General features: G+C 43.0%; 1 protein-coding gene across 2 annotated transcripts in view; it reads left to right on the top strand.

Moving 5' to 3' along the window:
* The first annotated feature begins 501 nt into the window (after positions 1–501).
* NFATC3 (nuclear factor of activated T cells 3) overlaps positions 502–17745 on the top strand; it is an 821290-nt gene continuing 804046 nt past the window's right edge. For both annotated transcript variants that reach the window (XM_069216237.1, XM_069216233.1), the window contains exon 1: positions 502–879. In XM_069216237.1, the coding sequence (XP_069072338.1) occupies positions 789–879 (91 nt within the window). In that variant the 5' untranslated portion in view covers positions 502–788. The remainder of the gene's footprint in view (positions 880–17745) is intronic.

The raw sequence follows: 17745 nt of genomic DNA, 5'->3' as shown, positions 1-17745 counted from the left end.
GAGGATTACATTATGTTTTCTGGCGTTATTTATTTCTCTCTGGTGTAATTCTAGCCCTTATTTTTCGAGTCTTAGCTTCTAGTCTTCTTTATGTTAATTAGCACTTTAGTTTGCTGGTACAGACTTATAATATCTTTCTTCAGTTTTCATACATTAAATGTTGTCCTTCTTCTGTATCAATGGGTGCGGTGTACGAGAGACTCGGTAGAAGGGCGTGTCTACACACAAGTTCAGTTTCGGCTGCAACTGAATTGAGATGAGCCCTTGAAGTAGGACTACGGGAGTAGTGGGAGGGGTGGACACTTGCCCAAGGGCCCGCTGACGTAGAGCTGGAGGAGCTTCCAACAAGATACGCACGGAGGGTTTGAGATATGCAATGACAGATGGGCGGGGCTACGGTGCGCCCTGGAGCGGTGACGTAAACGGAGAGCGTGCCCAACGATAAGACACGAGAGGGAAATAATGAGGATGTACTAGACAGGTGGGCATGGCCCGGGCATTGCAGGCGACCAATGAGAAAAAGCAGGAGGAAAGTAGCGTGTTGGTAGCAGGTGGGCGGTCCAGAGCTATAACTTACTAGCATCCCATTGGAGGAGGCGGGAGGGAAAGTAGAGCGTTTGTGGCAGGTGGGCGGGGCGCTAGGGTTTGGAGTCGGAGAACGGTAGCGGCTGCGGTGAAAGTTGTTGGGGTATCCGGGTAGGCTTTGGCAGGGAACCTGAACGGAGGACCGCACGAGGAGACTACTATGAGCTCCTGAGCCAACTCGGGGGCCGTGCCCCGCCACCCCAATGACCACCGCCGAGCGAGGTGGCAGCGAGGAGCTGGACTTCAGGCTTCTCTTCGGGGAGGAGGCTGCACAGGCTCCACAGGGCATAGCTGGTGAGTTAATGGGTGAGAGTTTGCGAGCGCTCGAATAGTGGCTCGGCTACGGTGTCGAAGGAGGTGATGGCAACCGTACTAGTGTCACCGGGACCTTGTGTACGGTTCTGGAGACGTCATGGACTGGCCCTCCCCTGACACAAGTGGCCCCGCCCCTTGTCATGTCGGTCTTCCGAGGTGTTAGGAAGCGTAGATGTTTTATTGGGGCGGTTGAGAGCTCTGTTGGGAGGGCCCGAACTTTATGGGATGCTCATGGACTATATGACGACCCAGGAAGGAGAAATGCTCTTTTCTGTGGTTGATTACTTTCAGGGATAAAAGATTTAGGAATTTAATACTGTGGCTAAAAGGCTTTATTGGGACTGTTACTGCTTTAAGGATATAAGGGGCTTTTTTCTGTGGTCGTAGTGTAAAAAATGTTTCGAACTGTGATGTTAAGTGTAGTGGGGAGGAGAGGGGTCTGAGATGGACAAAAAGAATACAGTTTTCTTTTAAAAATGTTGACCTTTTGTCTCCATATAAAATATAACACAGACCTCTTAAATAAACGATTCTTGCCGGAGCCAATAAGTTTGGCCTTGGCGAGCCTGTCATTTTTTTTCATTTTAAAAATATGCGACGTGCATGCGCAAACTCTTATGCCTTTTAAAACTGCCGTCGACGAGTTGGTAAAACAACATTGCAGAAATAAATAAAAAACAAAACATAAATGATAGCAGATATGAATACAGATAATTACCTACAAGTTGTCTCCTTTCTAGCCATAATTGCTTGCGGGCAAGAGCAAAATGCCGTCACAAAGGGAGCAAAAGTTGAAATTGGCTGACCCATTCCCACTTGCTATAGGCTGTGGTGGGTCGGAGCAAAATGCGAATTGCACTTGAATAGTCCGCTAAATTGCAAGAGCTCACCAAGAGATCCTTTATGTATACATTTTTTATTATAATTTATTTTGTTGGGAAAACATGAACTGGTTAGACATCTAAATTTGTCTCTAGGGCAGACTTAAAAATAAATGCAAGTTAAACTATGGAAATTTATCTGTTGGAGTAGAAAGTCCCCGTTCGTTTATGTGACCACCACATACGTATGTGTGGGCAACCAGGGGAGCACAGATTTGAATGCCGTTCGGTGCTTTGGGAGTAAAGACGTTTATTTATAATAGTACACGACTCCAAGCAGTGACCAAAATAATATAACTGTCATTATTTGTCATAATATATTACACAAAGCTGCAAAATATGCTAAACTATTCAGCACTTAAGCTAAAGCAGGTGGTTTCAATGTATATATTTTTAGCAGAGCGCAGTCAGATTATGATTTTTTTTTATATGCTTACATTGCAAGGGCCAACTCCAGAACTCAACTAGTAACATTACATCTTTAAAATAATACTTTTTGCCATCATGGATATACAGATTACTCCACCAGTTAAAGCCTATATTAGTTCCCAAGCACCCTGTAGATAAGTACAAGATACCCCTCGAGCCACCTCTTGTCACTCTGAGGCAACTCTGACTTGGCATTATTTATCAGAGGTTGTTTGTCAGCAAATATGTTGTCAACCTAATACACTTTGGATGGTTCTTTCTATTAGATCTTGCCCACTTCAAAATGTGTTTGTATTTGGCAGCTGATGAAACATCTTGGAGGTTAAGGACGTTTTCAGAATTTGTTGGTTTTATTTTAAGGATGTTAGGATGATAACTGGTTTAATTGTGAGGTTGGGCATGGGAGAGGGGGAGTACAGTGACTCTGTAGGGACTCCATTACAAGCTTAATTAGTTTATTATTGCATTCAATGCTTTGAGGGTTGGTGGTGTTAACATAGATACTGGTGGTTTTATAAGTTCAAGGACTTTAAGAAGCGCCAACGTTTGAGTTGATGAAGTACTTTATTGGGATTTGGGAGGGTGTACTGCCTGTGTCAAGAGTAAATATCGTGAGTTTCCAAGTTTCACGTGGTTGTACTGGATCAACACTTGTTTTTTGTGTGGGGAAGGGGTGTTCTTACCAGTTTCTGGAATGGGAAGACACCCGAACAATACCTTATTTTGGCATACCATTTAATACTTGCGGTGTTCAGGCTATGAGCCGTTCTGGAAAGGAGGAACTCTCATGTCCCTGTTTCTACAGAAGTGTAAACATTTTTTAACATTTTCATCTTGAATGCTATTTCTGTATGTACTAGTGAGCTCACTGACACAAAGGTCCCTGGATGAAATGTAAATAGGGAAGTGCTGTTTGTATTCTGCAGAAGCCATACTTCGAAAAGATTACCACACTGTTGTGTCCTTCGAAGTATTTCTCTGAACTGTGACATCACTTGCACATTCATTAACAAGTCAAGACATTTTGATATATAGTCTAGTGGCGGTTGCCACTAGGTAGTTGTAGTTAGGACCTGGTTTCTATAGAATAAGTGGCATAATTTTTTTTTTTTTTTTTTGCGCCTGTTGATGAATCTTACCAAAAACTACTATGGTTTGGTACGTTTAAAATGTGAGCCTAACTATAACGTCCGTAATCTTTTTTTTTTTTTAAAGTGAATATATACCTCAGCCAGCCCTCTGTATCCATTGATCCATTTTAATGGCATTCACACACTACACCAGAAAGCAAAGGGTCAACCCTCTTTAGCTTTCTTCACCGTAAATGATGACATTCTGCTCTTTAGCAAAAAGCACAGACTAAGTAGTTCCCTTCAGTACTAGGGACTACGATGCTAATACGTACTTTTAGACAGTAAAATTATTTTTGTTGCTTTTATTCTTTTTTTGTTTTTAGATTGTTGAGGGTCCAGCAGCTCCCCTAACATTAGAGTTACGAACCTCGACAAACAAGCATTGATAAAGATAAAATGCTGGTTGCCAATGCCAGACATATTGGCTTTGTTAATGCTTGCTTTAGTTGGTTTGTGGACAGGGAGCGAAAGTAGGACAACAAATGTCACTGAAGGCTGTGTGAAGGTGCCTTTTCTATTCAGACGTGCATTGAATACTCCTTTTTTTGTTGTTGTTGTAATTCTATATAATAAATAGATCTGTGTCAGACTGCAGGTAAACATAGCTTTCTGGTGAATATGGTAGGATGTTTCTAGTGTACGGTACAGTTCTATTGCACTATTAAAATCATATAGGCAAACTACTAAGGTGTGGGGTTGTGTGTGTGCATCGAGGTATGTGTACGTTTATTGTCTATTTGTATGCACCTATATCTTGTAGTGTTTTTAAGGTTTTTGTTGCATATGTTCTTAAGTACCATGGTGCGTTGTTAAACAAAACTTGCACTCACAATTTTTTTGCTTTTCTTGCAGGAGGTTTCACTCTGCTATACCACATAAACAGTGATCACAAAGATATATGGGTGCGCGATACTGGTTTAGGGATGTATCTAACTCAAAAAATGTCTGATTATTCATTCTGGCGAAAGTTATTATTGTGCACGTTACTTTTCAGTATTACTATTGCTCCTCAAACTGAGCAAACACATTTTTATTAACATGTAAGTCTGCAGTTTGGTAATAAGACTTGTATAATGCAGTACTGGCAGCTGAACATTCACACGGTACGTATCGCCAGAGAAATGATGGTTTGGAGGTTAGAAAAAAGGGTATGTTACATGAGTTCTTTTCCTAGCCTTCGTCTCTGAAGGTGATCAGCCATTCGTCTTAGTAGTTCCATCCTGATTTCGATATGTGAAGATAATTTTTGTTGGCTGTCTGTAGATGTAGGATGCGTTTTTTTCTTAACTCCCCCCATTTTGTTTTTTTAAATTATCTGTGGACCCATGTGCAGGTGTGTCGGGGGCTCTTAAAAGTTTCTTAGTTGATCAGAGAGAGCTACCAGAGTATATGTGATATTTGCCAGACTAGCAATGGCCATTGGTCTGAAAGGGTGTCAGTTGACTTCTGCCAACCTCTGTGGTTGTTGTGGGCTGGGGCTGCTGGCAAGGTCACTCAGTCCTGTACCAAACGTCATGATGGTACGTTACTTCTCCCAAGGCCATTTGAAGCTGGTCAAGACACATTTGTATTTTACGGTGTCATCTTTAGCTCTATTCTATTCCTAATCGTTCCACATACGTGAAAGACAGTCATGATGTGGGGTTAGGAGCGAAAGCTGACACTGTATCTCATCCCATTCACAGAACACAGCAGGAGTAGCAACACCCCAACCACAACTAAAGACATATTTGACATCCCACCTTGTATGTTATTAAGGGACAGACATGGGGATTTGGCAGTAACACAATATTTTGCCGGCCCAAGAAAAAGTAAATGAAATATGTATAAAATCACAACATAAAATTTAGCAGTAGTTTAGTTCTTTGGTCCTATGAGGCCTTTCATGACCCGCAGCTCTATTTACCTGTAAATTGAAAATAGTAAATGTTGTAGTTTTGTCATGCAAGATTAATATTTGTTACATACATAAACCCGCATACCGCAGTTCTGCAGTTTTTAAACCCTTCCTTGTAAGGCATTTTCCCTGTCAGGTGCCAGGGCTTTTTTTTGGTTATTTGGGGTAGTTCGCGCTTAGGCCCTCATAACTTTTTGTCCACATAAGCTACCAATGCCAAATTTGCGTCTTTTTTTTCTTTTTCTTTTCTTTCTTTTTTTTCCCCAACATCCTAGGGATTCTAGACGGTACCCAGAGTTTGAGGGTTCCCCTGGAGGAGACCAATAAATTTGCCAAAATACAGAAAAAAATAGTTAAAAAAAAAAAAAAAAGGTAAAAAAGGGCTGCAAAAGAAGGCTTTTGTTTTTTTTTCCCTGAAAATGGCATCAACAAAGGATTTGAGGTGCTAAAATCACCATCTTCTCAGCTTTCAGGAACAGGCAGACTTGAATCAGAAAACCAAATTTTTCAACACAATTTTGGCATTTTACTGGGACACACCCCATTTTTACTATTATTTGTGCGTTTAGCCTCCTTCCACTTAGTGACAGAAATGGGTGTGAAACCAATGCTGGGTCCCGGGAAGCTAAACATTTCTGAAAAGTATAAAATTCTGAATTTAGCAAGATGTCATTTATATAGATCCTACAAGGTTTTCCTACAGAAAATAACAACTAAAAATTCAAAAATATTGAAATTGAGGAGAAAAAAACAGCCATTTCTCTCCACATTTTACTCTGTAACTTTTTCCTGCCATGCCAGAGTTTCAAAAGCAATATACCGTTACTTCTGCTGGACTCTTCTGGTTGCAGAGATATATAGGGCTTGTATTTTCATCAAGATCCCTAGGTACCCAGAGCCAATAAAGGAGCTGCACCTTACAATGGGTTTTCATTGTATACTGGGTATACAGTAATTTATTTGGTGAAATATAAAGAATGACAAATGGGTATCAAGGAAAGCTTTGTATTTCCGAAATGGGCACAAGATAAGGTGCTGAGAAGCAGTGGTTATTTGCACATCTCTGAATTCCGGGGTCCCTATACCAGCATGTGAATTAAGGGCATTCCTCAAGTAAATGTCTTTTTTACACACAGTCTTACATTTGGACGGAAAAAATGTAGAGAAAGACAAGGGGAAATAACACTTGTTCTTCTAGTCAGTGTTCCCCCAAGTCTTCCCATAAAAATGGTACCTCACTTGCGTGGGTAGGCCTAATGCCTGCAACAGGAAACGCAACATGGACACATCACATGTTTACATTGAAATCTGACGTGTTTTTTGGAATGTGACTGGCTGTGGATTTTGGCCTCTAGCTCAGCAGGCACCTATGGAAACTTACCAAACCTGTGCATTTTTTTAAAACTAGACACCTACGAGAATTCAGAATGTGGTGACTTGTGGGCTCTCACCAGGTTCTGTTACCCAGAATCCTTTGCAAACCTAAAAATTTGGCCAAAAAACCAACACTTTTTCCTCACATTGCGGTGACAGAAAGTTCTGGAATCTGTGAGGAGCCACAAATTTTCTTCCACCCAGCGTTCCCCCAAGTCTCCCGATTAAAAATGGTTCCTCACTTGTGTGGGTAGGATTAGTGCCCGCAATAGGAAATGCCCCAAAACCCAATGTGGACACATCACATTTTCCCAAAGAAAACAGCTGTTTTTTGCAAAGTGCCTAGCTGTAGATTTTGGCCTCTAGCTCTGCCGGCACCTAGGGGAACCTACCAAACCTGTGCATTTTTTTAAATTAGACAGCTAGGGGAATCCAAGATGGGGTGACTTGCAGGGCTCTCACCAGAGAACCGCTACCCTTAAGCACAAATAAAAAATAAAAAAATTCCCTGGTGTCTAGTGGGCATTTCGCACTGCGATCAGGCAGCAGAGATGCTGAGAGAGACCAGAAAGGAAAGGCCTTTCCTTCCCTTTGATGCCTCTCTCGCCCCCTGCATGTGATCGGAGGAGAAATGCTTTTGCATTTCTCCTCTGATCTGCGCTGGAAGCGAGGTCAGCGCGCAATCACGCGCAGACGTCATCAGATGCCACAGGGAGTTGGGGAGGCAGGGGTGGAAGGGGAAGCGATTCCCCTTCCATCCCTGCCCATGGGAGGGGGGTGCGAGGTCCCCGGTGGGGAGCGCTAGCGCTTCCCCCGTGGACCAGTACTTGGACGAGGTGGTTACGTCCCTGGTGCCCAAGCGCCACAGCAGCGGACATAACCACCTTGTCCAAGGCACCCGAGGGGTTAAGCTCCAGTTACAGGTGTTAAAATATGTAACCATGAACTGGGTAATGTTATCTACCTTGGAAGGACAGAAGACTGAGTCGTGCATGGATTCATACTGACCTGGACATTACTTCATGTTTCTTGGCTGAGCATTCAACTTACTTTTCAACAAGTCATTCTAATTTGTGCGCATGACGTACAATTGTAGGTGGTGTGTGTGTGTGTGTGTATACACACACTGAAAAAAAAACCTAACTTCTTCAATCAAGAAGTACACAGCAGCCCAATGCCAAATGTGAATGTGATTTATTGATGGTTAATGCATCTGTATCAATGCATTTCGGCCCTGGATAGGACCTTGGTCTCAAGACTGTAAATGTTTGTTTCCACTTATGAATGTGTTTGTATCAGGCTTTATAGGACTGTGGTAGTTTATAATTGTTTTGTCTATATTGACAATAAATAGATGATGGCATGACACCCATCCAGCTTTACTCATGCAGTTCGTTACAGAGGAAAATATGATTGGTATTGTTGGCCCACAGTTATGATGCAAGCTCTGATTATTGAGCAGAAGTGTTAAGTCCCTATAGCACATTTTATGGATGTACACCAGGATATGAGCCAACTCCTACACAGTTTAGCACCAACCAAATCAATGGAGGGCCACTTGACGGAGGTATAGAGTGCTCTAGTGTAATTAAATCGTTTCTTATTTCCCAGTAAGGGAAAGTGTTTATTTTTATTGTTAATGTAAGTTTTTTTTTTTTTTTTTTTTTTTAATATATAAGAGAATTGTTGGGTAGTTGTTTTTAGCACATAGGAACACACATTTTGAAATCTTTCTGACACGTTGTGGGGAGCTGGTTAAGTGATACATTGGGCACATAGTAACAATTGAGCATTTTACTTCTGTGGGTGACTAAAATCTGTTTGAGCAGGCTAGATGTAGAAGTTTTATTTTCGTTTTCAAGACATTCAGAATGTATTTTTAGCACTAATGATATTTACTGTTGTGAGTGTTCTTCACAGTTTGGGATCCTGTATGCCAGAGTTATTTGGGCAGTTAGTAAGTGAAATTTGCTCCCATCTTATGTGTCTTCAAAATACTGTGCATTCAAGATGGCCAGATATTGAGGACAATTTCATCGTTTTTTGGGGGTTGAGCACGCAAGCACTCTGGCCCCTGTTGTAATCTCTCTGTGGGCTTTTAACTATACCCATGTCACGCCCATCAGTTTGATTGGTTTGTGGGCTTGCTTTTGAAAAATCGCTTGATTTAATTAGTGAAAGGCATGCATACATCGTGCTTTCCAGTGTTCAGCCCTCCTCGAGAGCACTGGTAATCTACTGAAAACATACAAGGCTCTATGTTTTCCGCATGGCTTCTGGACTACCTTTTCTTTTTATTTCCTATGCAGCATGATTGCGCTGGGCAGAAGTCAAGCGCATTGCATGACATCGACCCTGTTACAAGGATAATTGCACTTTTTACCAATACATTTGACTGCGAGTGAACTTCTGTTTCCTTTTGTGTGTCTCCTTCGTGCTCCTGGTGGCCTTCGGCTCACTTATGTGAGACTGTTTTACTTTTCATTTTCAGTTTGTGGCAAGAAAAGTCCGGTTGGGAGTTTACAACGCTAATAGCTCTAACTCGAGCAAATGCGAGACCCATTGCATTGCAAATGCTTGTTTATTTTATTTTGAACAAGGAATACTCAATTACTTTACTCAGAACTCATTTGGCGGCTATCGCTAACCTTTTTTGTAAAGAGTCCCTCTTTTTCTAAGGCCTAGATGAGCACATTTGAGCACTGTCAATTTAGAATGAATTGTGAATTTTAACATATTGTTCTATTCAGGAATCCCGGAAACAGCACTGCCCCTCACCGGTCCAGAGCTCTTATTTGTAAACAACAATAAATTGTAAATTTTTACCTGTGGCAATTCCGTTGACCGGTTTAAAAGTGTAAATCCTTCTGTATCTTTATACTAGTAGAAGCAAGAGCACTGTGTACTTCCACTGCAGTTATCACAGGTTCTTTCTTTCAAACCAGTGAAAGATTTAAAATAAACTATTCCAGTGGGATGGGGCCATACTTCCATTGATTGATAACAATTGGAGGGTTTGTTAGGACGGTAACATTTGAAATATTTAACTTCCTATAAACTGATTCCTCACTCAGATTTGAACAAAGTTTGCTATGTAATTACATCATTCACCATACCGTTTCACAAATCCCAAGTATCTGTATAACTGCTCACCAAATAACTATGTATTTTCTTGCGTGAGAACCATGTATGTGGCTTGGATAGGCAAGAATACCTGCTGTGGATTGGAAATCCTCTTCTGGTCAACAAGACATTTGAGTTCTAAGGTAGAGTGCACGCGAAGCGGGTGTGAGCGGAGGGGAGCTGCAGCGCATCCGATCGAACCGAATGGAGAGCTCAAGCAGAGAGCGGAGAACTGCATAGACAGCAGCAGTGTTCCACAGTCGCAGCCGTTACGGTGAAGGATAGAGGCCTCGAGAAGCAATCCAGCTCTCTCCAGTCACCAGTCACCAGTCGCCTGATGCACAGCACCCACTATTTGCTACTTGGGCATCGGCATTAACAGGCTTTGGTCCTATTGGCCCTAGTTCCCTACACCAGAACACGGGCAAGCAGAGAGCAGGGTGAACGGAAGCCCCTTTAACATTTTGCTCTGCTGCTTCATTCTGCTGTATTTTTAGGCAACTTGTGAGGTACTGTGGTCCGGTGGCCAGTTGCTGGGGTAAACATCGAGGAAACGCTGAGTGAGTTGCCAAGTGTGGCTGGGGAAAAAAGTAGATGATCTTTTTCATATGTCGGCTGCAGGTTGAGTTAGCTATCTTGTTTTGCCTGGCTTGTGGTGCTTGTGCTGGAAGCTAACGGCAGGTGAGGGTGCACGGCCAGCAGATGGGGTAGTGGAGGTTATTTCCCCATATGTCTATAAAGAGGTGGTGATTGGTGAAGACTTGATTCTCCCAGACATTGATATTGATCAGTATGGCAGGTAGGGGGGTTTACTTTCAGAAAATGTTGAATGAAAGGGGTTTATCTAATTTACCTCCCTGACTTCATCCTTGCTCCCAGTGCCTGTCGTTACCTCCTTTGTTCTGTATATCTCCTACCCTGGAGGGCTCACTCTTTGATCTAGATCATGACATCTTTTTACTAAGTACACAATTGAACACAGTTAATGGTGGGGATGGTGTTCCATCTGATATTGTATTTTGCATTGAAAAGATTTTTAAATCTTTTTTTTTTATTTTTTTTATTGGAATAAAATTATTTAAGTTCTGGTCATGTTTTAGAAGTGATGTCTGCTGTTCTGCCAAGAGTGCAAAGTGTAAATAATCGTGGTCTCTCTAAGTCAAAATCAGTAGAAAATTCCATCAAGGTTCCTCTCAAGGATAACTAGGTAAATCAAAAGTCTAACATGGTTGGGCCCCTAGGGGGGTCAAAAGATGCTTCTGTTCAAGCCGGTATACCATTATGCTATATGTCGTCCTCTAAACATAATAATGATTTTGATCATGAAGAGCTATGTTTAATCATGTTGTTTGGGGACTTGGAACAGTGCCACTCATCGAGTAAAGTGGAGACAAAGTTACTCCCAATGTTAAAAAAGGGTACTAAAAAAGCTGTGAAAGCAAACGGATCCATCCTGCAGTTAGGTGTGGGGTAGGAAGGGAACTCTGCAATTATCAGTACATCGTCCGCAGAAGATCAGATTGTGCTTGAATCTAGTACTGAGCCTACTGGGGCTCTAACAATGGGTAAGACGGAGCCCTCTGTAAGGCGTCAGAAAAGCTTGTCTAAGAGAAGGGAAAATAAAAGAACCAGAAGATTCCCTAAATGAAAACCAAAAAAACTGCTTCTCATCCTCTTCCCCCCCCCTCCCACCTTTGCCAGCCCCATGAATCTTAATAAGAAAAGGTCAAAAGGGGGTGGGTTGATAAAACTTCTTCGGGAAGGCAGTGCCTTGTCCACACTTAGTATTCAAAATACCCAGTGTGTGTATCCCATTGGGGCAGAGGCAAGTTCTGGAATAGCGCCGGCTTTTGCACTCTGTCTGTTTCCGCCCCACCATTCTCAGGAGGCTCAGTTACCCATATTAATTGTTTCATCCGAGCCTCTCGTGTGAAGGTAGGACTGGGAAGTGGGGTTCCCCTCCTGGAATCAGGATACAGGACACTGGTACATCAGTTGGGTGATCCCGGGTATAATGTTCTCACTAAAGAGGAATTAAAAAAGGGCTACATCGGGCCTAACCTACAGTGTAGGAGAAAGGCAGATCATGGCCCCCCCAGAGGTTACCTCTCAACTTTTGTTCTTGGCCTAACCAGCGAGCAGAAAACTTTCATCCTAGGGCCAAGGAACCTTCAGGGTTTTCTCTGTCGGACCCGTCTCAAAGGTCCTGGGTAGAACAGAGAGCATTGTACTCTGTTCTGGATTTTGTATAGCTATTTGACTGCGGGTCTCCTCTGGTTAATAGAACTTTTAACCTTAATTCTTTTTCAGAGATTGATGCTTGAAAGTTGGTAAAAAGTGGTGCTATTACCAATGTTGCCATCCATTCCACTGGTCCGTCCCCTTTTTCCTTAGTCACCTTTGGCTTCCTGGCTATTGCATACTTGGTAGTTTAGAATTATGAGTATTTTTCTAAAGCAAAAGATTGATGTTGTGTTGGTTGTCAAGTGCTGGGAATCCCTGGTCCAACGTTGAAATGGATTAAGGGCATCCAAGCCAAAGGTTATCAATTCAGTGGGGTCTGTTTTGGTTTTAGATATGGTAAGACCAAAGATGTAATATCTCTAGGGCAAGGGGGTCGAGTAATCAATGTGGTGAGACCTTCAGGCAGCGTGGGTGGTCTACTTATGTCCTTGAATGTGGCTGGGCTGGGGCAAGAAGAGGGTAAACTGAATTTCCTTAAATTGTTTAATCCCCTGATTATGTGCTTGCAAGAAACTTGGTTATGTACAGAGTTCGATTGCAGTAGCTATTTTGTATTCTGCTGTAAGGCAAGGCGTTCTGAAAGGGGCCATGCCAGTGGGGAAGTAGCAATCTTGCTCAAGAATACGGTTAGCTGGAAGCATGTAGTTTACATTTCACCCCTTGAGTTTGTGCATATGTTTGAAGTTGGCATTTATGGGTGGTGATAGTGGTGCATCTTTCTTTTTATTAGCAAACATGTACATTCCACCCTGGAAATCGTTTGATTGCCTTGGGAGCTCATTTTTAACCTTTGTAAATGACATTTTTATAATGGAAGATTGCCCCTGGGTAGTCATCATGGTGGGAGATCTAAATGCTAAGGTGTCTAATTCCGCCATTGCAGCCTTCGTCAGTGTTGATAAAGAGGATATATGGCCCATTCTGGAGATTTTGTTACCTAACAAAATTAGAACGGTCAAGCATGCATTCTTTTTGCTTGAGACTTAGTAAATTTGATCTGATTATACAAAATGGGAGATATCCTGTTGGTGAAGTGACTTTCCTTTACCTTTTGTGCTTCCTCTGCTCAGAGCCTATTAGATTATGTGGTAGTCTCCTTCCAGGCTTTTGGGGTTTGTGAGAAACTTATTGTTTTTCCTTCTGATATGAGTGATCATTGTATAGTCTGTACTTGATCTTTATTTAGAGGAGTTGGACTCTGAGAACCCTCTTTGAGTATGATTGTTTTTAACAAGTCGAATGGTCGCTCCTTTTAGACAACTAAGAAAACGCTTACCGCTAGTACTAGGATCAAGGGAGTCTGTTAGAACCTTGGCGGGATATGTCCGTGGTGACCCTATTCTGCTTTTTAAATCATATACCAGTGCGGTTCAGGTGTTGAAAAAGTGTAAATCCCCACTGAAGGAGTTAAATCTGGAAATCTATTGATACAGAAACCGCATTTTCTGTTTTCCTTGGGCCGACAGGGTGAAAGCGACCAATTAAGGCGGTTAAGAACCTGGCGCAAATAGCTTTAGAGTAGAAGGTTCATGATCAAAATTGGATACATTTAAGAGAGGCGGCAAGGGCTAATGACTCCTGGAAGTATTGGTGCCTGATTGTATAATATCGTGATTTGAGGGCAAAGGCGCAGGCAATTTCAATTGCTGAAAATACTTCTGTAGATTATATTTCCCAGCTGTATGCGAGTGATATTGAGGTAGACTTCTCCCGGAATATTCGTGAGGATGAGGATTCCCTTTTAGTGGATGGTGCCCCCTCTGCAGATGAGATAGCGGGGTTTATAAAGAATGGCATGGTCCCCATCACGTTTTTTAAAAAGGAGGCTGTTGCTTGTGGTTTGTTTCTTGCCCCTTTATTTAATTTTTGTTACAGTTTAGGGAAAATTCCCTCGTCGTGGAAGGGTTGTGTTATTGTTCCGCTGTACAAGAAGTGCCCCAAATCCTCCCCAGGAAGCTTTAGACACACAGCTCTGTTGCATGTCTCTGACAAATTAGTTGCCAAGAGTGTATTCTGTCATATACAGCAGTGGGCCCACGACCAGAACATTATACCCTTAGAACAAGCTGGTTTTAGGAGGACCCATAGTATTCTGGACAATATTGCGGTCCTCCAAACGGTAGTGAAAAAAAATGCTTTTCCTGGGGTGTGCAAGTCTATACGGCGTTTTTTGGTTTTCACCTGTGAGACATGTGAAGCCACTGCACTAATGCTGTATCAGTGTTCCATGGTCGGATCATTTTTTGGTGGAATTTTTGATTGTACAAAAACAAGGTCCTACTTTTCCCTCTTCTTCTGCCAAATCCAGTACTTATAGAAATTGGAAAAACTTAGATATTAATACTCTGAACTCGTTGCTGAAAAAAACCTTACCTTCAATCACGAGTATAAGAGATGATGGGGTTATTGGTGACTGGCTCACCTTTGCTATTGAGGAATGTCTTCCTTTATCTAATAAAAAGAACAAACAGAGTTACCAGCATCCTCCCGCCCCCTGGTTTTCAGAAACCCTTAAAATAGAAAAAACTAAGTGTAAGAACTTAGAAAGGAAATGGCGATATAACTACGATCCAGATAGGAAATCTACTTACAAATTAGCCCTCCTTAAATATCATCGATTATGTAATATCGCACGCGCCGAACATGCCTCCGAGATTATTCTACAATCCCAGAACTGCCCTAAAGTGCTGTTTGAAGTAGTACAGGAACTCTCTGGTGACTCTCGTCTATCTAAGCCACCTGATCTTGACTCTAAAAAATGTAATGACTTGGCAATTTTCTTTGAGGATAACATTGACAAAATCTACGCCGAATTCCACAATTACTCTAATCATCCCAGTACCAGTGCTAAATCCCAATCCACTCACTTTTCACCTTCTCCTATCATTCAAGAAACAATTCAAGCTAATAATTCTAATTTACTTAAGGAATGGCTCCCTATGGACACTGCCTCATTTCGTAATATTCTCACAAGCATTAAGTCTGGTTCCCCTCAAGACCCTATTCCTATTTCGGTACTTCAAAAGTTAGATCCTTCCATACTTCTCTTCATTATGCAGTTTCTTAACATGTCACTTACGGAAGCTTATGTTCCTGCATCGTGGAAGCATGCAATGGTTCTCCCCTTACTTAAGAAAATTAACTCTGATCCTGAATTTTTTTCTAATTTTCGCCCAATTTCTCTTCTGCCTGTTTTTTCCAAAATTTTGGAAAAACATGTTAATCTTCAATTGTCCCAGTTTGTTGAAATCAGTAATATCCTCCACCCTTCTCAATCTGTCTTTCGTGCTGGTTATTCAACTGAGGCAACTTTACTGGGTGTGACTGAAAATATCCGCCAGCAAATTGACAAAGGAGAAACAATAGCTCTTATCCTATTGGATCTAAGCGCAGCTTTTGATACTGTATCGCACTCATCTCTCCTAAAAACCCTCAATATCAAGGGTATTGGCGGAAAAGCCCTCTTGTGGTTGTCCAGTTTTTTATCTAATAGGACTTTTCAAGTTTTCTCTCATATAGCCTCTTCTCTGACTCATGCATCCTTTTATGGAGTTCCACAGGGCTCCATTCTCAGTCCACTACTTTTCAATATATATGTCAGTCCTTTGGCGAGCATAGCAGAACAAGCTGGTCTAACTATTTTTTCTTATGCTGATGACACTCAACTTATTTTTTCACTCTCTTCCATAGAAACCTCTAACCCTCCCTCCTTGCAATTAGGACTATCTAAGATAGCCAGTTGGATGCATTTTAATAAACTCAAACTCAATGGAGGAAAGACAGAACTCCTCATATTTGGTAAGAATAAATCTCTTTGGGGCCCCCAACATTGGCCCTCTGAACTGGGCACTCCACCATTCCCTTCTCTTTCTGCACGTAACCTGGGCATCATAATTGATGATCAGCTGACTATGAAACAGGTGACCAAAGTAGCTTCTATCTGCTTTGCTATCCTGAAGTGGCTTCGTAAAATTCTCTGGATGCTTCCTGTGGCTGCCCAAAGAACCGTGGTCCAAGCGCTGATTATTTCCAGACTGGACTACGGAAACGTGCTCTTTCTGGGTGCGAATAAAGGAGCGCTACATAAACTGCAAGTTGTTCAGAATTCGGCGGCCAGGCTTCTTTGCCAACTTCCCAGAATCACTCCAACTTCTGGTGAACTTCATTGGCTAAGAATTGAGAATCGTATTAAATTCAAAGCCCTATGCTATATGCATAAAATTAATACGGGCCTAGCTCCCAAATACCTTAAAATCTTGGTTCAACATTATCGGCCCTCTCGTCCACTTCGATCCTCTAACCAACAAAAATTCCAGGTGCCCAAATTCCGACGTGCTAAATTGGGGGGGCGCTCTTTTGCTTTCCTAGCTCCCTCCCTCTGGAATTCTCTTCCGTCTTACTTACGTCATGAAAGGGTGTTCATTAGATTTCGTAAGGAGCTGAAGACATGGCTCTTTAACCAGTAATCACCCAAGCTGCTCTCCTGAGCTTGCCTTTGTTTTGCAGTTTCTTAAGCGCCGGGAAACCTTTGGGTAGCTGTGCGCTATATAAAATCAATAAATAAATAATAAATAAATATCAGTCATGGGCACAGCACTTCTTGCTGCAGACTCCCTTGTGTTCCTCATGCAACCATCGTACGCATTCTGGCTGCCCTGCTTGGACACCAGACTATCCTAGTTCGCCCGTGCTTCCTCCCTCCACTGCCTCATCATTTTGGCATCACTCTTGGCAGTTGTGGGGAGATAGCAACATACATGTTCAGCCATTACTGCCACATCTGCGGGCTATCGCTGACTTGGAGGCAGTACTGCACTGCTTAGTTGGCCTGCCACATACAGACTCTTTGCACTTTCTATAAGTCTGTACCATTCTTGAAGCCGCCAGTCTCTTGGTTGACTGAAACCTGGGAGCTGCTCCTACTGCAGTTAGTCTAAAACCCACGGACAGGGAGTATGAACAGGATGGCGGATGAGTAGGACAAGACTTCTGTCCACTCTGCCTCCGCCGGCAGGCATGGATGGGATCCCCCATGTAAAGCCATCCAACAGCATCCAGCGTGGGTCCAGTAGTCTAGGACCACTTTACGTATGGAGTGCCACCATTGGAGCCAGAGAACGGCACCCGCAAACCTATGGAAGATGGAGAGCATGGGAGACGCCAGAGCTAAGATGGGGGAGCTACTCTGCCGTATTGAGCAAATACAGCTTTGAGCGAGGCGGCCTGCTGACTCTAACTGCCGAAGAACCGGGGTGACTGCGGAACCAGGGCTACCGCCAAACGTGGAACAGAGGTGTTGCTGCCGCCCCGGGGTGGATTACAGAGATGTCTGAGGAGGAGTGTGGCTGCATCTGCTCCAGAGCGGGTGCGGCAGACAAAGATGCGCTGCTGGGGCCTGGTCTTGGCCGGGCCCTACCACGTTGTGAAGAGGGGAGGTTGGCGCGATATCCTGCCGGAGCCTGGGGAAATTTGGCCCTCTGGGACTGTCAGGGCCGGCGCAGTGCTTCTGGTGCCAAGCCCTCCTTTTTAGACCACCCGATCGCCTCCTTCAGGACTGCCAAGCGTCCGTTGGGCCCAGCGACGACACTGTAGGGGGGGGGTTTACTGGCTCCAGACCCAAACCTATTGATGCCTACTTGACTGCCTTTTGCCCCGCGGAGCCCTTCGGGCCTACAGAGGTCCTCGGGTCTTAAATGGAGCCGTGGCCTGGGGGTGTGGGCCCTTGACTGATTCCCTTCTCTCCCGCCCTGAGCCCCCCACCAGT

This window comes from Pleurodeles waltl, chromosome 12 (assembly GCF_031143425.1).
Source record: "Pleurodeles waltl isolate 20211129_DDA chromosome 12, aPleWal1.hap1.20221129, whole genome shotgun sequence".
Classification (NCBI taxonomy): domain Eukaryota; kingdom Metazoa; phylum Chordata; class Amphibia; order Caudata; family Salamandridae; genus Pleurodeles; species Pleurodeles waltl.
Note: the sequence above shows the minus strand (reverse complement) of the source record. Positions and strands in the feature narration are given on the sequence as shown.